Source organism: Erpetoichthys calabaricus, chromosome 3, assembly GCF_900747795.2.
Source record: "Erpetoichthys calabaricus chromosome 3, fErpCal1.3, whole genome shotgun sequence".
Taxonomy (NCBI): Eukaryota; Metazoa; Chordata; class Cladistia; order Polypteriformes; family Polypteridae; genus Erpetoichthys; species Erpetoichthys calabaricus.
The window spans coordinates 48,223,532-48,249,655 of record NC_041396.2 but is presented as its reverse complement, the minus strand read 5'-3'; the positions used below and the strand labels follow the sequence as shown (position 1 = coordinate 48,249,655).

General features: G+C 37.5%; 1 protein-coding gene across 2 annotated transcripts in view; it reads right to left on the bottom strand.

Annotated features, from left to right (window-relative positions):
* Positions 1–24,888, bottom strand: part of adcy3a (adenylate cyclase 3a) — a 157,558-nt gene extending 132,670 nt beyond the window's left edge. For both annotated transcript variants that reach the window (XM_028796776.2, XM_028796777.2), the window contains exons 1-2: positions 22,689–24,888; positions 16,467–16,616 (exon numbers count right to left, since the gene is read on the bottom strand). In XM_028796776.2, coding sequence (XP_028652609.1) covers positions 16,467–16,616; positions 22,689–23,363 — 825 coding nt within the window. In that variant the 5' untranslated portion in view covers positions 23,364–24,888. The remainder of the gene's footprint in view (positions 1–16,466; positions 16,617–22,688) is intronic.
* Between the last annotated feature and the right edge of the window lie 1,236 nt (positions 24,889–26,124).

The window sequence follows — 26,124 nt, the reverse complement described above, 5'->3', positions numbered from 1 at the left end:
TACACACTAGGGGCTTCACTCGACAACCCCCGTGTTTGGTTTTCGGATTACACACTTTTGTAAGATTTTTTTTTTTTCTTTGAATTGTTGCTATTTCATTAGTTACACTTTTATTTCAGAACTTCGATAAAAACAATATTTGGAATCTTCCGAGTCCCAACATGCTGGATCTTTAAAATGAGGTCCATGAGACATTTGTGTTTAATGACTTTGTACCATAATTCAGGATAGGTTTCTCTGTTTGGAATTTCAGCACAGACAAAATGATCTACATCATCAATAGTTAATAATTTTTTTTTGGAAAGTAACCAATAAATGCATGTGAGGTAAACCCCGTTTTTGAAATTCGATTGTGTAAATGTATGCACAGATTTGACAGAACACTGTTTCGAGTTCTTTCAATAAAATTAAGATTTTCTGATAAAACAATCTACTTACGACAGTCAGAATATCCTGAGCCGATGTAGCATATGTTTTCAAGAATCTCCAGATTTCTGCCCATTGTGGATTGCACGTCATTGTAATAAATAAATCTGGTCGACCGATAGTTGTGGATATTGCCATTGCATCATGATATAATTGTTGCAAAGCTCTTGGACTACCTTGATATGATGATGGTAATATTACTGCTTTACCTATTTTGAATGTGTCTGAACTATTGATATTTGAATTTTGAACGTGATCAATGAGACTTTGCATATGTTCCGTTCTAAGTTTTGCCTGATTCGATCTAATAAAGAAAAGATGATTAACTTCGACTTTTAGATACGCATTAATAATGTAATGTTGCGTTAGATGTTGAGATGACAGAAGTGGGTTAAATACATTGGAACGTATCGCTAATTTTGCCCCGAAATATTGTGTTGGTGTTATTCATTTTTCTGAATTCATGTGTTTCATATTGTATGACCATCCTGTTTCTCCATCTGGGAAAAGCAAAGGAAAGAGTAATGGATCGTAATGTGGTGAATTATTAGACAGAAATGTCGATTCATGTTTTGCTTTTGGATAAACACGAATATCTACTCTGTTTTTGATATTTCCGTCTTTACTTTCTTTGTTTTGACACTTTAGCTTTTTTCTGCTTTTATATTCTGTATCTTGCTCTGCATGATTATCGCGCCTACGTTTTTTTTTTTGAGTCTTTTGAATTCCACTGTTTTCATTATCTCTAACCTGCTCTGCATGTGTTTGGCCCCCTTGTTTTTTAACCTCTTTATGACATTTTACTTTGTTTTCTACTCTTTTATTTCTGACCGCGCTTTTTCCTGCTTTTTTTCAATTACACCTGGGGCCTCATGTATAAACGGTGCATACGCACAAAAATGTTGCGTAAGAATGTTTCCACGTTGAAATCGCGATGTATAAAACCTGAACTTGGCGTAAAGCCACGCACATTTCCACAGCAGCTCATACCCTGGCATACGCAAGTTCAGTGCTCGGTTTTGCCGACTGGCGGCACCCAGCGTCAAAGCAGTGCTACTGTTCCAGTGTAGTTACCCTTTCTTTTTTAGATCCACATCCCTGACGCGGCTTTATAAATACACTGAAATTAATCGCATATTGTTTATTAGTTTAATGCATCTGATTGTAATTAATCTGTAACAATATAATGGTCCACAGAATGGTCAAATTATTCTAAATACAATAGCTGCTTTAGTGTTACTTTCACTGCACCTTCTTCTTCTTCTTCTTTCAGCTGCTCCTGTTAGGGGTTGCCACAGCGGATCATCTTTTTCCATATTACTCTCACTCAGTATCTGGTCCACCTTTGATGACGTTGCATCCGTCCCACAGCTTCGATGTCATCTCCTGCCAACTCGCTTCCCGTCTCCATTTTTGTTTATGTATAAAAGTGCCATGTTTATTTTCCTCAAAAATAGTTAAGTGATTTCTATGATTGAAAATTATCCATACACTTTCAAAAATCAATTTTTTTTATATGTTGCCCAGCCCAAAGAAACATTCAACATACAAACAGCATCCTGGTTGTAAACAGAGTGTTTCATGAAGGGAAGAGATTGAACTGTGAAGGGTGTCATATATATGTTTGAAGTAATTTTGAATTATTTTTCATGTTTATGCTATTTCTTTTGTTTTTATATGTAATGTCATAAAAGTGTACTGTCTCTTTAAATGTCACATTCCATGTTCTTTGTGGGTAGAGCCTCAAAAGAGGGGACCACCTTGTTGTCACCACATCTGAGCCCTCCCTCAGGGTATTTAAACTGGCTGAGAATGCTCAACAGTGGGAATCATTTCTTTTAAGGGGTTTCTGTGAGTACTGCTGTGTTTTTATTTTTGGATTTTTTTTTTAAATCAGTTTTCACTTTGTTTCCTATGGCTTCCTTTAAGATAACTGTTTTATGCCTCTTTTTGATATGTTGCATGTTTGTGCTTTATTAGTCTTTCATTTTCATTTTCTAGTTTAATATATTGCTTGTTGCCCTTTTTCTGAACATGCTGGTGGTTGAATGTTACGCTCTTCATTGTGGGAATTTTGCTTTAATTTTTGATATACTACTAGTTATTTTGTCAGCTCCCCATTTTTGGGTATGCTCAAAAATGAAGCCAGTAGGTATATTTAGGAATCTGGCTGAAGGCAAGCCTCTGCTAGGTAAACTACTGAAGATCCCGGTCTGCTTTGATAGCTTCTTTCAGAACCCTCAACCCATTTTACTTGGTAAAAAACTCTCATATTACGAGAAACTGAAAATTGGTTCTACTCATTTAACTTATAGTGCTGCCAAAAATTTTAAAAGGAAAAGGTTCCTCTATAGTTATGTACCACAAAATAATGAAGTAGCCAAGATGGTGCATAAATGCTCACACCCAAGTTGTGCAAACAAAATCAGAAAAATCTATGCCTATAATTCCTATTAGACCATTCAATAATCACCATGGTTTCCAGCTATTAGCACTTAGACTACAGTCAATATCCCAATAAACTATATACTGTTGTGTTAGAATATCTTCAAACCCACAGTGTGAAGCCATAAAGATCTCAGATATGTTAGACAATACTGTGAATAGTAGAAAGCCTGGTAATCACACTGTACATACATAAGATCAATAATCAATCTTACAATAAGCTCCCCATTTGGTTCTTCTAGCACTGATTGCTGATTCTAATGCAAAATGGGAAAGTGCTGTCTATAATGTGAAATGATAGCTCGAAATGCAATAGTAGCACCTACCATGACAATAGCAGTAAAGCCAAGTCCCACTCCATATAACATAGGAATTCACTTTCAGTTGCCGTTATTTAGGACATGTGCACTACCAACTGACCTGTGCAACTCAGCAGCTACAGATCATACAATTTCATTAATGTTTTCCACTTTCTATTATATCTTGCTCTAAGTCCACTGCGCAGACAATTCATCAGAGCATTGTAGATCATATAGGTCAGACTCACTGTCATGTTCACAGTTAGACATGTTGTTGCTATTAGTGCTTATTTTTTTTCAAATGCTTTAATACCAGATTTAAAACAGAAAAGTATTTGTAAAGCACAATAACTGCTAAGTATGAATATACAGTAATGTCAGTCTTTAGGAGGCTAACTACATTTAATAATGTCTCTAGGGATAACATATCTGTATGTACTGAAGTAAAGATGTAATGCAGACCCCGCTAATTTCTCAAAATCTTTGCAAGAACACTTTAGAAAGGTGACAATTTAATATGTGCACAATTACATAGGAAAATTCTCTCTGAAATTGATGTTTAAAATCAATTGTAAAGCTTTTGTGTCCTCTTTGTATCATCTGTGACTGCTGTTTAATTAGGTTTTTATTTAATAACTAAATAGAAAGCTTGCACTTTTTTTCATTTCATTCCTTTCTTTGTTAAAGCAATAATAAAATAGAAATATACAGTTTTTTGCTCTTATAGTATATTATTAAATCGGTAAGTAGAGGGAATGCACATATTTAATTTGCTAACAGATAACAAACAGAAATGTTGAATTTAAGAGTCTTCCATAACAGATCAAACTGCCATTTATTGTGTAATATCATTCATTTAAGATTTTACTCAGATTATATATTTCAGTCTAGTACTTGTGACAAAAGCAGTCTTGTCAGATCAAATTAAGCAAACCCACAAAGAGATCTTCACAAATCTGTTGTTTAAAAATTGACAAATCTACTGCCAGAATTAAAACTTAGTACAATAAGTACTAATTTCTAATTGATAACTGCCCTCTACAACAGGACCACACCAAAAATTATTTGAGTATTCTACTGCATAATTTACAAAAATATGGGGCATATGTAATCTGGATTAATGGCTCTGCAAATTATTTTAAATGGTATTTGCTGTGTGACCTACAAAGGTAAAATATGGAGGGAAAGTGCAAACATCCCATTCATCAACTTTACAACCATCTGATCACTCTTTATTATTTTTAATATATCTGAATGGATTTAGGGATTAACTTAAAAAAATAAAATAGAGTATAAAATAAAATATGGACATTCAGCCTAGTTTTCAGTTTCAGCAAAATAGACATGTATATTTTGTTTCAGGCAAAAGTACTGCTTCATTGCACATAAATCATGGAAACAGTAATTTCTATTTTCCTGACAATACTCAGAAATGCTCAATAAGACATGAATCAAAACATGACTTATGTTTGCTAGCTAGTTCCATGTTGCATTTCTCTCTCCACGTTTAACATCAGTTGCACTAACAAAAATCAACTTTAAATGACATACACTTACTATTCAATAGTTGATGGTTGCTTAGCTGGTCAGGGACTTGCCTAATTGGAACTTAAGATCACAATCAAGGTACCTTACATTTTTTTATTTACTTTTTTCATTGTCAATGTTAATCATAAGCATTTTCAGGACAAATTTTATACAGGATCAAAAGGCATCCTTGTTAATAGTGGGAGTCCAGAAAAGATGCAATTCCCCATGCAAGTTATACTTATAGTTATATAAATGCTCAGGAAGAACCTAGGAGTGAAAACAGTTAAACATTTCTGGGAGGTGAGAACACTCAAACTTTGCTTGCCCCTGAAATCTGTGGCTATGCCATGTTACATTATGTTTCCACAACACACAAGAGTCAGGCCGGTGTGAATGGCAAACAGTCACTTTGATGCACAGTTAATGAATAACATATTAGTGGTTTAATCCCCTCTTTAATTAATTTGCTTTTCTCTTTTTGTATTGCTGGTATGATCTTATGAGAGGCTTTATTTAACACTTGTGTGCTGGTTAGTGCAGCAGTCTCACTGCCAAGGTGGGAACAAAGGCTCTAGCAAGTGATAAAGCCTATTACTGTTGGGCGATTCAAAAGAGCAATAGGCAGGGGCACCCATTCAGGACAGACAAAAATGTGAGTCTGGGCTGCGATGAGGGTGCTGGGCTGCAGTGTTTTAAAGTTCATTGAATACTTTGCAATAATGAGTTGCAGGGCTTCTGTTTTGCTAGCCGGGAGTTTGTTATTTTTGAAAGGTAAGCACTCCAATACAGTTCAGAGCAGGGTTGATTACATATGGTACCCATATGTCATAGTAATTCTTTGCTTTCATGCGAACTCCCAGTGAAAAAGCATCACGAGATAATTGCATTTTTAATAAGATAAAGATAAATGATTGCAGTACACAAACAAATGTTTGTGTAACAAATTTTATTTTTCAAAGCTTATATAAAAGTGCATCATCTTTCTATTTTAATGGAACATTTAAAACAATGACACTCTTAAAGACTGGTAAGATCAAAAGACATTGAGAGACATATGCATCTCTTGGTTACTTGTGCTCATCCCTATTATTAAACCATAAAGGATAGCTGTTAAAATTCTTCTCATTTCATATCAAATTTCACTGTAGAATACATTTGATATTCACTTCTCTCTTCACCTTACAATTTGGAATATGAACTAATAAAAATTCAATAGCAATATCAAGCTTGTAAAATGAAAGCTCACCTTGCTTAACTCCTGAGCTCTTAGAATTTTAACAATTCTGCAACCATCTTGGAACAAATATAAAGCAATTTATTTAATTAATGTAGGACATACTGTACTTGTTGAGAGAGTTCGGAAATAAAATAAGTTATCATAAAATTTCAATTTTCTGTGCTTAATACTTTGATTGTAATATTCTACACATTGTTTTAGCATTAAACCTAAGTACATACTCCAGCAATAACTATTTTTTTAACCTTAAAACAAATGTAGTATTGCAAGGATCAAGTGCAAACTTAATACTGCAGTAACAGACTTAACTCTTGTTGCATTACTGCACAAATATACAGTACATCTTTAGTAAACATATTCCTACAGGTAATCAAAAACGAGAAGAGAAATTAAGTTCTGGTTCTGTCCCGTCAAATGAAGCAGTGGAACCAGAAATAAACACATAACCACATGCAATTTTATTTGTGCTTTCTTTTCTTTTTTGCTCCAACATAATTACTCAATACCTGAAGCCACTGATGCTTATCAGTCAGAATTAGATTTACCATGGTTATTGGTGGAAGAAGCCACAATGCTTAAACACAACATGTCAGCTTGCAGTAATTAATGGCACTGAACATTGACTGCATTCCACCTGAACCCTTTTCTGCTGTTATGTTCAGAACCTCAATCAGTAAATTGTCCCTCTGTTTAGTATTAATACAGTCCTGATCTCTTTATACAATAATTACAAAAGTATAGTTTCCATCATAGGAACCATATTTGCTTATACATTTTCTTACATATGATTACATTTGTTTTGTTTACAATGTATTTCTCTGTTCTTCAAGCAATGTTCTTAAAATAAACTAGCCATCTACCAATATACCTCATTCTATTTCAATTTACAGCTATATTTTGCCTTCATAATCAAAGAAAAATCATCAACCCCATGTAAACTCCCCTTCACTTCAATCAGACAATGCTTCTGCCAATTACTCCTTACCACAAAGCCCTCCCACCTTTCTAAGAGTGTTATGTGCATGACCTGAAATGAAAATATTTAATTCAAGCTTGAAACCCTAATTATCTGCACCTCAATCCCTGACTGACCACAAAAAGTACTACAATATCCATGAATAAGTCACAAAAGGGGATTGAAACCATTTCGATGTTTCTGGCATACTGCCTTATTCAGTTATTATGTGTATCATATTTTGTCTCTCCATTCCCCTATATCCTTATGCCTGTCATATCTTTATATATTTGAAGTGCTTTTTCTATGGAAGCTTATTCCTACCATTCAAAGAAAAAAATAATTAAAAAAAACAACAACAACAACACACAATATACAGTATATTATATACTGTATATTTAATCCTATATGTGCTGAGGGTTCAATTTAATTTTCCCAATATAGGGTCACTGTGGGCTAGTGACAGTGGTGGACCGGCGGTCTGTTATAGGGTTCAATCACACAACCAAGTAGAAAGGAATGTGCTGTGTGCAATCTAGTAACAGAAAAATAAAGCATCAGTTTAGCTTTAATTCAGCTTTTTGCTATTTTGAAACAAAGTGATATGGTGGTGCAGTACCTATTGTTCATACCTCAGATCTAAATGGGCTCAGGTTGGAAATGTATAAGAAGATGAATATTTACTTCACAACACATGAAAACAAACGATTGTTGGTAATTGAGATGTTTTACTGACACATTTCCAGTCTTCAGTGTTCAAAGATGTAATCACTCACTGACATCAATTAATTGAGAAATCTGAGCAGAAAACGTAAAAACTCCATTCAGACTCTGGCACTATTAGGAAGGAATGCTAGCTTTTTTCTACTACTTTATGTTAAAAATCTGTACTAAATTTACTAAACTTTAACCTGGCAAAATGTTCATCTATAATAGATTGTTCAGTTCTTGTTATTTAACTGCACACTGTACTCATGCTTAATCTCTCCCTCAATAGATGTTAATGGACAACTGAAGCACATAGATGTACTACTGTATATTACTGGCAGCAGCAGGCAATATCTTTGCAAAATAACACAATACTTTTACAAGGTAACAATAATTACTGTGATATTAACGCAGCACTTTTGAGGAATAACACAAAAAATGTTGCAGGATAATGCAACTCATTTGTGAAATAACACAATACTTTTATGAAACAATACTTTTATCAGCAGCAGTAATAACCTTCTGTACACCTATGGTTCAACAATCCATAAAACATTTTTTCTTCTAAACATGTTTGCAGCAAAACAGGCTTTGAATGAGAAATTATAAAAAGCTGTAATCAATTCTACCTGGAACTCAAAGTAGCTAAAAGCATAAGTCTGCTTATTCTATGATTAACTGCCCACCTAACTAATTTCAGGCACCAGAGTCTTGCATGTTGGACTATAAACCACATACTGCAGTTGAAGGTTTATGTCCTACTTCTGACTCAGTGTATGACTCTGAGCAAGTCATTTAATCTGCTATTGCTGAAAATGTACAAAGCATGTGAAATTAATTAAGAACAAAAAAAATATTTTGATTAGAACAAACTGCAGAGCCTAACATACAATAGCCTTTCAATCTCGATTCACCCAAATTTAAAACAACATGATGCAGCTGAAGTTTGAAGATCTCAGAAGTATTACTATCCAGCATACTACTTGATAATATATTCATCATAGCTATGGTTCATTGTGTGAAGAAAATTTTTCTTAATATTTGTTTCATATTCTGCAGTAATAAACCTGTTCTTAATATGTGTTACTCAGTCTTTTACATTAAATTTACCCATGATACATGTTAAGTTCACTGAAACAGTTACTAGGATTCAACACATCTTTTTTATATAATGGTACATTCTTCAGGGATTTCTTGACTGTGCAGTCATTTCTGAAAAACACACATTAAGGATTTATATACAGTATGTAAGCACTGACTCCCTTGAATGATCTAGTGATAATTGTTCTTCAGTACCAGAAATGGATTTGATTTCATCCTCTTTAATCCTAGTAGCATTTTCTCTCTGTATATAAATTATCGAGTGAGTTTTAATAACTATAAGGTTACTGCCTTCTTCACATAAAAACCTCAAAAATATGAATTTAGAACATTTTCTATTTCAGTTTATTTATATTTCATTTAACCCTAATACACTTCACTTTCTCCTATACTAAAAGATTTTCTTCTGGTCAACTTTTGAATTTTCCACGATATTCCTCATTGTATGTTGTTCAGCATTTATAATGTCCTTTTTAACTGCTTCTGTCATGTCCTCATACGCACTGCAGTAAATTTTGGAGTTAACTGTCTTGTGAATGTTACATAGCTACATTTTCTTTTGGTATTTCTTTCTTAGCTTCAAAGTCATTCACCAAGGATTCGCCTAAACTTTGTAAAGTTTCTAAATTTCAAGATGTATTTGTCTTGCTTTGTATATAAATTGCTTTGAAACCTAATCTACTGCTCCTTAACCATCTTCATACTTAAATGTTTGCCCCAGTCTGTCCCTTTAAGACTTATGTAGTTATTGAAAATTTGTCTAACTGAAATTAAATTTAAAAGATTTGTTTTTATCATACAAGCACTGTACAAATAGTGTGGTATTTCCATGTGGTATTTATTGATTCACTGTATACTGTAAAAGCTCATATACTGTACATCAGTGTGTTAGCAGCAGGGGCTTTTTTCATTAATATTCAATCAAACCCGGCAATTCTCATGTTTATCGTTCATGGACCTATTTATTTGCAGGTTTGTCACCAATAATTAAATGGAAATTATTTTGCATATTTTACAAGTAGTAAACAGGAAAGATGTCATTCTCATAATGCTGTATATCTGAATTAAAGACAGGACTCTCAACCAGTGAATGAGGGTTACAGGCAGATCATAAAATCAAATGCACAACGTGGGAATGACATGTTTCCTTTTTATTGTAAATGACACCTTTCCAGGAAGTAACTGTTAATTATATTTGAGCAAAAAAATGATCATATTTTGAACATTTCAGCCATACGAATGAATATTGAACATGTAGATTATACAACACGAGTTACGTACGTTTTTCACATAATTTGCTAGGGTCCAGAATTAAGTCTCTACATTGGACCGTTAATTTTGAATATTTTTTTCTCAGCCACCACTACAAACTACATGGGGTAAGTGACAGTAAGGTATATCAAGAAAAAACAGCAGAAAATCAGTGAAGGTGCAACACAAGCGGCTGTGAAGACTCTGCATGTTACTGTCTAGAATTTGTTAAATAATTGTGTTTTATTGGTAAGGCTTGTGGTCAAAAGTACAGTGATAAGATATCAGGTGGGGAGGGGGGGGGGCAATACATATTAATGGATTTTCACATTCATGGGGGTCTTGTACTCATAACCCCAAAGAATCCCAAGGGATAACTGTAAATCAGAAAGTACAACAAAAAAAAGAAAGACAGAAAACACCCAAGAGCAAAGTCTTACTATACTAGTTTAGTTTATACAAACCTTAACAGGTAAACTTGTATAAATTAAAGGATTGTATAATCAAAATATATGCTGCTTTATATGTTATGTGCACTGACTGAAGCTTATTGAGGATAGTTTTTTTTTTGATGCCAGGATCACTTGTCTATCCTCTGAGTGAGCAGCTCCTTGAAGTTGCACCTCAGAGTTGTCAAAGCAGCCAAAGAGACAGGCAGTATACCGTGTAAATACATAGAATCATCTTCTAGTACCTCATACTGTAATAGTCTCACATATCTGATAGTTCTTCACCATCTTTGGTCTGAATTTTGATTTACCTACTTACTTTATATAAATAAAAAATTATATCATTTTTTAAATTGTCCTAAATTATGAGGTGAAACACTATATATATTCTGTTAGTTACAGGTTGCCTCAAGTACTCAGGCATTGGATAACAATAACATTTTCATGAAATGTATTGCTTTGATTCTGTTTTATACATAAACTATTTTTTAAACAATATTCTTCTTATTTGTTCCTTTGCCACGGAATAATTGAAAATGTTAGGAGAAAATCTGAAATTATGGTGATGTGTTTGTGCCTAATAAAAACAGGAATTTCCAAAATTCTGAATTAAGCAGATCAAACAGTTTTCTTTTAACCAGGTAAAGACCAGGCTTAAGCATTACTAAATTACAATATACTATATCTATGCAATTTTAAGCCTCCACGGTGAACCTGGGTTGCAAAAGGTTTACTTTAGGTCCATTTTTTCTGCATCAACATTCAACCAGAAAATTAAAGACTGTACTAGGCAAGCGCCTTGAACATGGGAAAGGTGCTACATAAATAAAATGTGTTATTATTACTATCAACAGACTGATTGTTCTTTGATAAAAGGAAAACCCTGGAATACTCCTTTGGAAGATGTATTATTTGAAATAGACCAATTAGGTGTAACTATATATATGTCTAGAAAACAATAGACATGTTGTTTTCACGGCACGGTAGTGCTGCTGCCTCGCAGTAAAGAGACCTGGGTTCGTTTCCCAGGTTCACCCTGCGTGGAGTTTGCATGTTCTCCCCGTGTCTGCGTGGGTTTCCTCCCACAGTCCAAAGACATGCAGGTTAGGTGGATTGGCAACTCTAAATTGTCCCTAGTGTGTGTGTGTGTGTGCCCTGTGGTGGGCTGGCGCCCTGTCTGGGGATTTGTTCCTGCCTTGCTCCCTGTGTTGGCTGGGATTGGTTTCAGCAGACCCTGTGACCCTGTGTTGGGATATAGCGGGTTGGATAATGACTGACTGACTGACTAAAATTACAGTAAGTACTGATTATCTTTGATATATTACTTAATCAATACCTGCACATGTTCCAGATATAAAAACAATCAATAGCTTTAAAGTATAAATGTAATATATACATTAAAATGTGTGTGTGTCATTCCAGGATGCAAATCCAAACTGTTGTACCAATTTCCATCAACTTTTGCACCGTAGACTATGTTTTATTCCAAAATGTTGTCAGTGACCGCATAACCAGACATCACCAGGTACTGTAGATCAGGCATGTCAAACACGCGGCCCCCAGGCCGCATGCGGCCCGCATGACAGATCCTAGTTAGCACTGCAATTGTACAAAATGATTACTATCGTTTGTGATTGAATCATTCTGCATCTTCGGCGTTACTTATTGACTTTTCTTACTTCTGCCTTCTGACAAAAGCGTGTTTTCCCATGGCATTACAGTACCGGAAACGTCATCTGCTAGTATAGCCACGAGCCTTGGCCAAAGTTAATGAGCCGCAACGTCACAACTGAAGTGCTAGGCTGCAGCAGCGGGCAGCAGGGGCGGCCTTATGCATGTGCAAACTGTGCACCTGTACAGGGCCGCCAAATCCCAAGGGCCACCATGCCAATATATATTGAATATAAAACAGAAAGAGAAAATAACAGCACAGCTGACGGCAATGTGGCCGAAAAACTTTGTGTTTCTTGTTAATTAGTACGCTGTATTTACTAATGTCGCTAGAGTCGGAGCAGTAAGCTACTGTATATGTAGTATTATAACGTTCTGCCGTAATGAGAATATCATGGGCCGCTACTTGGTTTTCAAGATATGGACACGCGCATATAGAAGCGTGTCATGAGCACGAGGCGGCTATGCAGTGTCTGCAATGGACGTGGCCACCCGCCGTGCATGAGATACCATATTGACATTGGCGGGCGAAGGGGCCACCGATTCTTTCTCTGCCCAGGGCCGCCACGAGCCTAGAGCCGCCCCTGGCAGGCTACACTACTGGCTGTGCTGAGACTGGCCACTGGGCAGAACTGACCATCACAAGTAGTAATAGCCCGCATATTTTCACGTTTTTTTGCTCTAGTTTTATGTAATTTTGTGCTAGTATTGTAACGAACAGTTAGTGCAGACAACAGCTGAAGATCTGAAGTGGACGCGAGAAGTTGGTGAGTTGTTTATTAATATATTTTTGTGATTTTGAGTTTGTATAATTAGTGTAGGTCAGGTGGCTTTTTGCATATCGGCTTATTTTACAATATAAACTTTGAAGTAAACTTAGTAAAGTAAAATTTGATTTTTGGAGGATTTATTTTCCAACTTGAATTACTGAGCAATTAATTCAGTGAGCATTTTCGTGATTTCAGTTCACACGAGCAGGACTTTGCGCTGTTTACGTCACCCTACTCTTACAACGTTGAGAATGCGCCTGAGAATATCCAAATGGAATTAATTGAACTGCAGTCAGATTCTATTCTGAAGGCAAAATACAACGAAGTTGGTGTGCCAGGCTTGTATGCTTACCTGCCACCCTCGTATGTGCAGATCCGTAAGTTGGCATCGAGAGTACTGTCAATGTTTGGAAGCACTTACCTTTGTGAGCAATTGTTTTCGTTAATGAAAGCTACCAAAAACCCCACATCGCTCAAGACTTACTGTCGAGCACCTTTCATCCCTCATAAAAGTTGCAGCTGCACAAGATTTCAAGCCTGATATTGACAAACTGGTTACTAACAAGAGATGCCAAGTGTCGGGACAAAAGAAATAGATCTCACACTGTAAGACTCCTATATAAGCAATGAATATCTATATATATAATTCACTAAGCCAGAAGACAAGTAGCCAACCATGGAAAGCACGCTGGAAGGGGCGTGGATTCACTAAACGGCCGACAAGTAAGACGCCAATGGCGCACACAGGAAGGAGCCACGCCCACCAACTCTTAGACCATTGGATACGACGAAAAAATCACAGCCACGCCCACCAACTCGGACGCGACGCCTCGAAAAACATGCCGTCATTTCTGTTTGTCTGTGCCACAGTCCACTTGCAGCTCTGAGCCACGTTGACTTTTCATTAGTCAACCTCAGTGGAATCTTGGTTCACACAGAGGCAGCGCCAGAGAGAGACAGAGGCACACACAGGCAGCGCGAGAGAGAGAGCCGCGCGCACACACAGGCAGTGACAGAGGCACACACAGAGGCAGCGCCAGAGAGAGACAGAGGCATACACAGGCAGCGCGAGAGAGAGAGCCGCACGCACACACACAGAGGCAACGCCACAGAGAGACAGAGGCCCACACAGGCAGCGCAAGAGAGAGCCGCGCAATCCTTTAAAACTGAAGTTAAAACACAATGAAGGAAGCAATCTTTAAAAACCAATAAGCCCTGTGCCTCTTTTTCATTAGCGTCTCACCTGCTTCCCCGCCCTGCAACAGTCGAGACGCTTTCTCAGCAGCTGACCTTCTCTGTGCCTGACTCCACTACTGTCAGTCGCCTGATTAAAAATGGTGAACTCCTGCAATGTTACTATCTTGGTTGACTTTTACATAAAGTTTGGATTTGTTCAAATGTACCTTTTTTTCCCCCTGTGCTTAAAACTCATTTTAAAAAAAAGTGTTTATACAACTACTGCAATGTAACAGAGAGAGAGAGGGCTCGCCTGCTTCTGAGAGACAGAGGGGGAGGGAGCTCGCGTGCTGCTGAGAGAGAGAGAGGGCTGGGGAGGCTCGCCTGCTGCTGAGAGAGAGAGCCTGCGCATGCAGGGAGCCTGGGTTTTTTTCCCCCCTGTGCTTAAAACTCATTTTAAAAAAAAGTGTTTATACAACTGCTGCAATGTTAGAGAGAGAGAGGGCTCATGTGCTTCTGATAGACAGAGGGGGAGGGAGCTCGCGTGCTGTTGAGAGAGAGAGAGATGGTGGCTGGGAAGGCTCCTGTGCTGCTGAGAGAGAGCCTGCGCGTGCATCTGAGCAAAGACAATTTCCTGTTAGATTTGCCTTTGCAATGACAATTGATAAGGCACAGGGCCAAACTTTCAAAAAGATGTGAATGTATCTGCCAAAACCATTTTTCAGTCACGGACAGTTGTATGTTGCTCTCTCCAGAGTTCCATCACTTACTGGTATGCCTGCAGGAACACGTGCAGCGAGCGAGAGAGAGCGAGCGACACACACACGCATACAGGTGCGCGAGAGAGAGAACGCTGGACGCATAAGAATAATAATACCAAAATCTTCCACAGACTCCTTACTGCAAAACAGCAGCACTACCATTGCACTACAAGGCAGTTAAAGAATGCACCGGCCTCGATTTTGTTTTCACTTCTGTTTACAGCGAATGGATCGTAGCGTGCATTGTTGCAATGTTACTTTTCTTGGTGGCTTATTACATTACGGATGTTTCACATGTTAATTTTTTTCCCTGTGCTTAAAAGACATTAAAAAAGTGTTTCTCAACTGTGACTCCGGAACAACTCAGTACGCAAGCTATATTAAGCGTCAACAACGAAGACTCACTGCACCTTAATGAACAAGTGCTGAAACTTATCCCTACCGACGAAGTAACTTTCACCAGCGTGGCCTCCATCGTCACAGACGATCCCGCTTTCAGTCACGGACAATTGTATGTTGCTCTCTCCAGAGGTCCATCTTTTCATTCACTCACAGTGGTATCCACAAACCCACCCCATTTGGACAACTGTGTCGTTCAGCAAGTGTTCACCCATCAATACATAATTATGCGGCGTATGTTACGCCGCGGGTTAGCTAGTAATGAATATAATATAATAATATAAGGACCTAGCTAAGAGGCTAAGACTCTAATTGTATACTGTTATACGGAGATTGTATGGAAATAAATTGCTTTTCTTTAAACTTTAAGTGTTAACATTTTTTAAAGTTCTCGGTATTGGAAAGAAAGCTACAGTAACTTTGTATAATAGTATTTGTTACAGTGCGGCCCACTGACGCACGTATGGCAGTCGAAGCGGCCCACCAATGGTAGTGAGTTTGACATGCCTGCTCTAGATTATGTTTTCCTAGTATGCATATCTATACCAAATTTTGGATAGATTCCCATTTGTACAAAGGAACAACATAGACTATGGTTTACTCTGAAAATTAATTTGTGCTGTGTTGGTGCTGTCTGTACCCCAACTACTGTAGTAACAGATAAAACCACCACATTATATTGCTCTTTGTGACTCTAACCAACAATTTCAAAAGTATTATAAACTAGCTTAATACACCACTTGATATGTAATTTGTTGGGATAATCAAGAAACCTATCTGAACATTCCCCCCATGATCTTGAACTGGATTATGCAGGTTGAAGAATATATGTATGTATTTATGCTGTATCCAAGAGTTGTGAGCTAAAACAAAATTATTTCTTCCAGACCAGTTTGACATAATTTCTCAAACTACTTTATTCTGAAATCTACTAATTTTGATGTATTATTGTTTCACCAAAATTAATACCTATTTTATGCAAACACAGCAGTTGACAAGCAACACAAACTAACAGAATAAAGTTGAAACGGAAAAGTTCTAAAATGACTGAGCAGAACATAACATAAAAAAGACTAGGCAGGGTCATGGTCAAAAGGCAAAGTGATAGTCAGTGCATTTTAATTTTCGCAGACAGAAATCCTAACACAATGTCTCTTTCTTTTTTTTTTTGTTTCTTTAAAAAAAATTTAAAAAAACATAAAGGGGAAACTGCTGCAAGTTAGCCAGAAGTGCTTAACAATCATACCCTTACAAAACTAAAAGGACAGAGGAAAAAAGTGAAGCATACCTGCTGTTGACTCTGCTCTTCCAGGTTCAATTTGACCTCTAGAGACTGCCTTGCTTCCAAAAATGCCTTGCGGTGCTTACGGTCAGCCATATAGTAGGACATGATGCCTACTGTGATGGTACACAAGTATATGGCAATGTTTGCAAACAGCTGAAAGGAAACATATATATATTTATATATAACCACTAAATTGGCACGGAATTGTTGAATAGACAATAAATGTACTGTGTTTACCAACAGAAAAACATTCATATTTTGCATTTACTTAACTTAATTATCTACAGAAATACTTAATGCAGAACCATTTAAGAAATTATAACATCATTATGGGTTTGTGAAATATCAGGTAAATATCATAATGTGTTTTGAAAAAATGCAATGGTGTGCAGTAATACAAATATTAGAAAAATTACAGATTACTTATATGAAAATTATTAATTCAGTATTTAAAATATGAAACCTAAGATCACTCCCTCTGTTCAGCAAAAGACCTTGTATGTGAACCTATACTCTTCACGTGTGTGGGTTTGTATTACATCACTTCATCACTGCCACCTGCTGGGGATAATTCATGCACATTACCTCTGCATAATTTTGGTGACTCTTATGATATTTAAAGCAAACAACAAGGAAGTTCTGATTCATCACAGTAAAACTGCTTTATACTTATTACAGCATATTTTAGCCTCTTTTATTACTTTGGGATTCCCATCAACACACCTCTGCTGCCCCTAATGATATTTAACCGAAACAACAAGAAAATTCTAATTCATCACAGTAAAACTGCTTTTATACTTATTACAGCATCTTCTAGAATTGTTTATTACTTTGGGATTTCTATCAAACCACAAAATAAGACACCTAGCTGATACAACTAATTTTAAGTACATTTTCTGTTGTGAAAATAATATTCTTAATTTGCAATGTACATTATGTTTAATATTTGATGACATTTTAATAGTTAACATACACATATTACACGTTGGCACAGTTTTACAAACGTCAATAAGATTTAACTACAGCCAACAAAGTATACAGGAAATGCCAGCAAAAAAGAGTTAAAACATAATTTGTTCTGCTATAAGCAGATTCTATAGTATAGTTAAGAGAGCAGCCAGCTGAAAAGTAAACAACTGAAACAGTCTGATTAATTAGTCACATTAACTTGTATTGATTACACATATGTAAGTAATGGCTTTCCCGAGGCACTCCGAAAAAGTATTCTATTTTCCAAAAAAGTTGTCTGTACTCTATAAAAATGCAATACGAAAATTTTGAGAGCTAAAAAAAAAACCACAGGACTACCTAAACAAGTTTTCAGTTAATTACAGTCCCTTTAATAATCCCACCAGTGTCTACATTCTTTTAACTTATGTTATAAAATATATATTTAATAAATCTTGAAACAATAAGAAAAAGTGGGACACATGGAACAGGTTGTACATAAACGTAATGAATTAATAATTATTATTATTATAATACATTTCACATGTAATATACTGTATCATCCAAGCAGCTACAGAAAATATAGACTTAATTGCCAACTGTTATAGCAATGAAATGCCGACACTAAAGGGGCACAGTGGGAAAAGCATTAAGACCCATTGTTCTTGACTAGCAAAATTTTCGAACTTGAATAAGAAAGATAGAAGAAAAAAAAGTTTTACATGTATTTTTACAAGGCACAAATATAAAAAAGAAGCCACCAATACCATTCAGTTAAACATCAGAATGGTGGTTACATTGTTTGAATAGCTAATGCTTTGTAGATGACAAGAGCGCCACGTACGGTAGATGATGATCATTTCTGAAAGAGGGTTTTTATTGTCAGGGCAGTTGAGAAAAAGAGATCCTTTGCTATGGAGCAATACTTGTGTCTCAAACTCATGGATCCTGAGTTACTGTATGTGGGAATTCTGTACAAAACATGGCATACTCTTAATATCTGCTACAGTTTATCTACCACTTGGGACTTAACATCAAATGTCATGGTCACAACAGGTGCTAGAGAATGCAACCTAACCACTAAGCTAAAGAAGACACTCTCTACCTCAGGTGACCAGCGTTCTAATCTCTAGAGGAAGTGCTGTTAATACATTGTGGCAGGCTCAAAAAAATGTAACACTGGAAAACACTTTCCCTTGCCTAATTTCACTATTCTCTGCAAACGATTTCCTACTTGTTACACAATTGTAAAAGAGCCAAAAAAAAAACTTTGCTGTTAATGTCTGTAGATGTAATAATAAACTTGAGCTTAATGTCCACATTGTGATGTTCCACCATAAGCATCATACAGACAAACTATCTAGAGAGCTGACTGTCAAGAATCCTAACCAGTGGAGTAGAAAGAAAAAGAGCTTTATTATGCCTGGTAGCGTATATAGTTGTATCTGTGGGACTGGTGTTGCCATTAACTGATGAAAGGTGTACTGTACATGCCCAATACTGTAAACATATTTATAAAAAAAAAACAAGTACAATCACTTACAGTACATAATTTTATTACACATCCACGTAACAAAATCTAAAGGATTTTTTAAACTCATCTGCCGTTTTCATTTAGGCAGCCCTGTGGGGCTATGTAATGTGGACTGTAATAGCAATGTTGTGTTAGGTAACTATTAACTTTTGATGTTAGGAAGGCTGATTACTGGATCATAAATGCACAAAAACAGTCTATGACACATTACTGCAGTTGATTAAATGTTAGCAGATAATGAATATACAAAACATTCCTTCTGTTAAAATATAATTTTTCCAAACACATATATTTCATCTAAAAAAATAATTTACAGTGTTTCTTTGCAACCGATTGGCACTAAAGCTCAGCTTAAGAAAATGAGCTCCTTTTCAAATACTTCTTGTGATATCATCAGATCTTCTTTTACTGCAAGGAATCATGATGCCATTTTTGATCCTTCTCTTTCTCATTCTACTCACATAAATCACATTAAGAAACTTTTTAACTTCCACCTACTATCCCACGTTCGCTCATTCCTCTCTTTTTCTGATGCTGAGAAAACTGTCCATGGTTTTATTACACCCAACACTGACCGGATAGCCCTGTCCAGCAGGTGCCCTATTCTAATCTTTTATATCATGGCTCCAAACTTTGTTGCAATAGTCCTTACAGATACAATACCTATAAAAGTGAGCATATCATGCCCATCCTGCTCCATCTTCATTGACTCCCTGTGTCTTACAGCTTAAGCTTTAAATGGCCTTGCATTGGACTACAGCAGTAACCTCTTCCATCACTATACTCCTGTTTGCCTAGCAAGGTCCAATGATTCTGGCAATCTTGTTGTGCCCCAAACTAACCTGGGCTATATGGGGGACAGCGCCAGCAGCTCTGTAGTGCCCAGAATTTGGAACCTCACTAAATTAATGAGATCAGCTGACTCAATTCATTAAAAAAAAAAAAAACTCATTTGTAATAGTTTAGGAAGGCATTGAACTGACCTTCGGGCCTTTCTTTCAGTTTACCCTTTCTGTCCAGGTGCTCCAAGATTATTTGCATTTATATCACAAATTAGGTTATTTGCTCAAGTTTTTTTGTAGTATTTTGTACATTTATTCTGGTTTACTCTCGCTTATTTTAATACAAAGCTTTGTGTCTCCTGTATTATCTTTATTTAATGTTTTATGTGGTTGTTAACTTGTTTTCAATGTTGTATATGTCCTGTTGTCCATTTCGAAATTTTGTGAAGCACTTTGAACATGGAAAGAGTGCAATATAATTAAAATGTATTATTAATAAAAAGAGCTTGCACAGAAAGGTGGTGCTATTAACATGATTTTATCCTAACAAAATATAAAAGCAGCTATACACCTTCTAAACCACTTGAGCTCACTTCTCAAGGAGGAACCAAGTCTGGACACCAACATACTGTGGGGCACACACCTGCACACACTCATAGAGGGTCAATTTAGAATCATTAATCAACCTAATGCCCTAGAAAACTATACATACATAAAAGCATTTTTAAATCTGCATAATCTAATCTAATTCTGGTTTGTAGGAGGCCGAAGCCCATCACTGTATTACTTATACACAAGAATGTAAACAGTAATGGATAAGGCACCTGTTCAAAGACCTGGGTTCGCTTCCCGGGTCCTCCCTCCATGAAGTTTGCATGTTCTCCCCGTGTCTGCATGGGTTTCCTCCCACGGTCCAAAGACTTGCAGGTTAGGTGCACTGGTATTCCTAAATTGTCCCTAGAGTGTGTGTGTGTGCCCTGCGGTGGGCTGGCACCCTGCCCGGGGTTTGTTCCTGCCTTGTGCCCTGTACTGGCTGGGCATGGCTCCAGCAGACCCCCGTGACCCTGTGTTGGGATATAGCAGGTTGAAAAATGACTGACTGACTGACCTGTTCAATGAAAGGCTACTCAAGCTTAGAACTACACTCACATAGAGACAATTTAAAATTGTCAATGAATGTAACCTGCTAGAACAGTGTGGCTGCAGGTTTTTGTTCCAAACAGTTTCTGTTTTTAATTGGACTCCTGGGCTAATTAAGTGAACTGTTGTTACCCAAGTTCAGTGTTTTGGGAATACAGTAATATAGAAATTAGAAAACTAAGCTTGGTAAAAAATATATTAAAATGTACCAAGTAGTTATATGGGAATAATATTTTTTTCTTCTTTTTAACAATATTTTCATCGTGATTTTCATTCTACTTTTCTAGGTGATCTATTTGTTCAACTAATCCATTATTTACTAATTAGTGGGTCTGACGCTGAAACAGTTGCAGCCTTTGATTATTCAGTGTTGTTTACCTGGGAGTCTGCTCCGCTCGTTTTTAATTGTCATTAATAAGATACAACAATGGGGGAAAACTGCACAGAGAAAGGGCAAAATATAATGAAATCAACAAAAGAGTGTTAAGCACTTAAATCTATAGTAAAAGCAGAAATATTTCTAAATGTCTTATATACAGTATGTAAAATCATGTTGCTCTGCTTTTCTGAATGTAGAATAAGAGAAGAGAAAAAAAATACCACCTAATTAAATGAGATCAGTGTTATCAGGTGTTGTCACTGATTATGAATCTGGATGGAACAAAAACCTGCAGCCACAGTGGGTCCCCAGGACTGGGTTTGGGAAGCACTGTGCTAGAACATTATCCTCTTAAATATTATAATCTGGACCATTTTTGCTGCATTCATGGGCTTGTCTCTCAGTTGTAAATTTCACGTGAACATTCTTCAAAGTGGGAACTCCAAGTTTGCAACTTGTGACACAAAAATTCACCATTGACGTTTCACTTTGGTCGATAATATACAATAAAAAATAATGACCCAATCAACCAGAAATTTCCATTTTTGGGGTTGAATTTTAATGTGTTAATTTTCCCAAACAAATTACATCTTATCTTTAAATGCTTTTGTGTGGACTAAAAAGCTAATCAAAAGCAACCTTATATTTATTCCAAAAAATCCAAGTAGAAATGCATGGGAATGCAATGAAGTGGGAAGGTGAAACATCACAAATGAGAACTCCACAAAACTTCCATAGCATATGAATGAATGCAAAATTAGTTACAAAGGTGGGTCTACCAGTCAGTTAATTCAAATGAGATTTAGTTGATACAGCATTGCCGGAGGCATTTCTTACAGAGGAATTAATATAATTAACAGGTGCTTGATAGAAAGTAGCTTTCAAAGCCAAGGGAGTCTCCTGAGTAGGGAGGATACCTTCTATAATGTAGTTTTAAGTGCCTTTCTGCCCTCAAGTGTCTTGGGGAAAAAAAAGTGTGCCGTGCAACAACAAGTTCTGCATGACCTAAATGAACAGATACCTAATTCAACAAGAGCTGGAAACCACATGTTGAGGCTCATAATCCTTACAGACATAAGAAATGCTTTGGTACCAAACAAATTTTTTCTTTCATATCTTGTGTGTTAAATGAATTAATGGCATTGACCAAAGTAGCTAACTGCTGGGCAATCGGATTTATTAATCAATACAAATGGTAATTATGGGAAAGGCGCTATATAAATAAATTGCATTACTGATCCCATTAAAAATTAGTAACTATACTGTTTCTTACATGGAACATTTACAAAACCACAAACTTATTAGGCGATACATTCTCTTTTCCTAAAGAGTATAACCCAAACTGGTGTTGGTACTGTAGGACTTACATTTGTGGAAAACAAAAGAAAAATTCACATTTTTCTCATCAGTTTTAAGATTGATTTTCACTCCTTTTTACTTACCTGTCTAACAAGTGTCACTCCCTCTATGGTCTCTTGCTGTTGCTGAGCAATAGTGACACCCAGCACTAGTGTGTGAATCCCACAGGAGACGGTGGTGATCAAAACTATAGGCATGAGACGGAGAGGGAGGGTGAGGAAGAAGGAAAAGACAAAGAATGCTTGCCAGCCCACAGTGTCACTGGCCTGATGGGATATGGAAAAGCTGAGCCCCAGGTAGGAGAAAATTTGAGCAGCTATCAAAATCCACAATAAATATGGAACCACCTTGCGAGAGATGCGATCTGGAAGTAGTCCAAACCGACACAGAAAGTACAGGAGGATGTGGATTACCAGGCCAATGGAGGCCACCAGTAGAGATGCCAGTTTGTCATCAGTGTACATTACAGCACACATCACTATGATATAGCAGTCAAATAGTGCTGCAAACACCACAAGTACCAGCAGGGTTTCATGCCGCTGTCTTCGGAAGTAGGTCTGGTATAAATTTTCCAGAGACTCAGGGGCAAAGGTCAGTCTCATAAATCGGGGTAGACACAGGCAGCAACCTGAGTTACGGACTGTCACTTCATGGGTCCGTCCTACTCCATGTTCTGGATCTGAAGGTAGGCTAACCGAGTAATCCGCAGAGTACTCTGCAGAATACTCGGGTTCTGAGAAAGCACGATTTCGAGGCATTTTGATGTTTTTATAAGGGGCTTTTAATATCCCAAGCCTGAAATACCTTTAAACACACTTGGTAAAAGTCTGTGAGGGTGCAAACAATAGTATAATGTCTGACACTGAACCTAGGCTTTAGCTTAATTTAGCCTCAACCACTACCTCAAAACTAAAGGTTTAAAGTACCATTTGAATACATTACCAGGGGCCATGGTAAAACAAACAAAAACAGTGTTTCTCTTTTGTATATATGTCCAATTTTGCTTCTCTGTTCTAACACAGAATACTTATTTATCAAGGAAAACTTAAAAAAACATGCATTTGGGGTCGATTTTAAAAGGAATTTCACAGGCTACATAACTTGCTTATGTCTTAAAATCATTAAAAGAAATATAAACGGATCGGGCGTTTAGCTGATGCCTCACTCTGTATAAGTCAAAAGCAAATAAAATTCAGAAAATTTGCGTTTTCAAAAATATCGTAAGCGTGTGAAGATGACCATGATTACAAGGCTGCATCGAGCGGGCACACGAACGTGACGACGATGTGACTGAACGACTGCGTGTAAAATACACGAAATGTCTGCATATTGACTGTAACTGAAAAAAAAATGTAAAATTAACATAAACTAGTAGAAGGGAGCTTTGTCAGAGCTCCATTTCGGCTCACTTGTTTGCACCCCTTGGGTATCTAACGCACATTTTTTCGGTGCCCCTCGTTAGACGACCCTACGCTAAATGGTGCGTGCAGAACTGGGAGAAGATTTGGATTTTTTTCTCCAAGCGAAGCCAGTTTTTTCCAGCTGTCTCCTTCCATGACAAAGCCTAGCATTTCATCGGCTCTCCTTGTTCAGCACCGCCGGTGTACATGCAGCTGGCCTTTCTTTTCGGACTACGGTGTTCCTCTTCTTTTATCTCCGTTGCTCGTCGCTTGGTGGGCGGATTCTCTTGGGTATTCCTTGTACAAGATTCCAGTTTAAAAAAAATAAAAACGCTGGGTCTCCCCCTTGGCTAAGTTCTTCCCAAACGGAGGTCCAAGGCGAGAAGCTCGTAGCTCCGCGACAGGGTAAATTCCACGCTCACCGTCGCACAGCTTTTACTTTCCCGGTTCAGGGTGAAAGACACAGGCCGGCCGGAGAGCGAAACGCTCTGTCGCTGGCTCATCACACGCAACAGTCTCAAGCAGGTGGCACAGCTGCCGATGCTGTGGGGACTCGCTCGACAAGTAGCATCAAAAACAGTTCAAGCCGCGGTCGATCAGCTTGCCGCTTCCCCTCGGGACCCACCAGCCGCGTTCAGCCCGCCTCCTGCTATTCCAGGGTTTCGCGGGAAGCCGCCCTCTCTTCCCGTCTTGTTTTCTCAGCGTCAGCGGCGATTCCGTCTTCCCTTGACAAGGATGCAGTATCTAGGGCGACAGTCAGGTTAGTGGGCTCAACTTTAGGAATATTCTCACGAACGACGTTCTATATGGAGAGGTGAGCACAGTAGGGAAGTGGAGCCCAGACAGTCACGCTCCCTCACATTTCTATCCTCCAGTGGGTGTGCCGTTTGTTTCTCCGGAATCTGTGTGTGTTTCTCAGTACCCTCCCCATTGTCCCCTTTGGCCTCCCATCAGCAGGCAGTTTACACTACACTTAGATCAAACCTGTGCGTTGAAATCCAAGCCAGACGACGGAAGGAGTATTTTTTAACCCGTCCTATTTAAACACAGTCCCCATATAGTAACTAGCTAGGTGAAACTCTGCGTCCATTTACGAATTCACTTAGCCCAGTTCAGACTTCGGCAGGATCCAGCTCTGAACGGGACGCCACATACCTGCCGGTGAAGCACCGATGCTTACTCATACTGGGGTAATTTATTCTCACAAGTTAACAGGCGAATTTCTGGAATGTAGAGTAAATGCCAAAATGAGGTTATGGGGCAATTGATAAGATAAAAAAAATGCATAATCCTTCCATTTTATTCGGATCTACTCTTACGCCGAGGGTGCGGGTAAGTTGCTACTTAGTCGCTTCCAACCAGCATTTTTCACAGCTTGTGCAAACCAGTTTCTTATTCAATGTAAACAGCAAGACAGATACCTTTGATAAATTGCTGTTAAGTTTTGCCCGGCCCAACACAATTCCAAGAATCAAATTGTATGGCAAAGTTGACACGCTACCTTAACGAATGAATAGAACTATGATGTATAATGGACAGTATTCAAGGTTAAATAATTACGCCACCCCAATTTCCCCAGTTTTAAGGAAATACTCCCTTGCTAAACTGCAGTTGAGTTTGCCTGGCCCAATGCAGGTAACTGGGTCAAACTGACTGTCAGATTTGGCACTCTGTTGTATGTAATGAACATGATTTACTGTGATCTTAAAGGCAACCGTAAAAGGTTAAATAGCATTTCACTACCCAAATGGTTATTGTTTTCAAAAAAGACAGACTTCTTTGGTAAATTGTAGTTTAGTTTTGCCCTGTCCAACACAGGTAACTGGGTAAAATTGCCTGGCAAAGAAGCATACTCCTATATCTAAATAATGAGATTTACTGTAATGTTTACAGGGCAATGTGAATGGTTAAATGGCATTGGGACACTCATCTTTACAATTCTGAGAAATTCAGATGCCTTTGTTAAGTTGCAGTTGAGTTTGGCCCATTCCAAAGGCACTTGGGTGTCTTGTGCTGTAGATAGAGGTGTCATCCCACAGCAACTGGACCTCTGCCTGATTTGTGACTGGTGTGTCATCTGTGCATAATTTGGATGTTTCTATCTGTTTTATTCCCATAG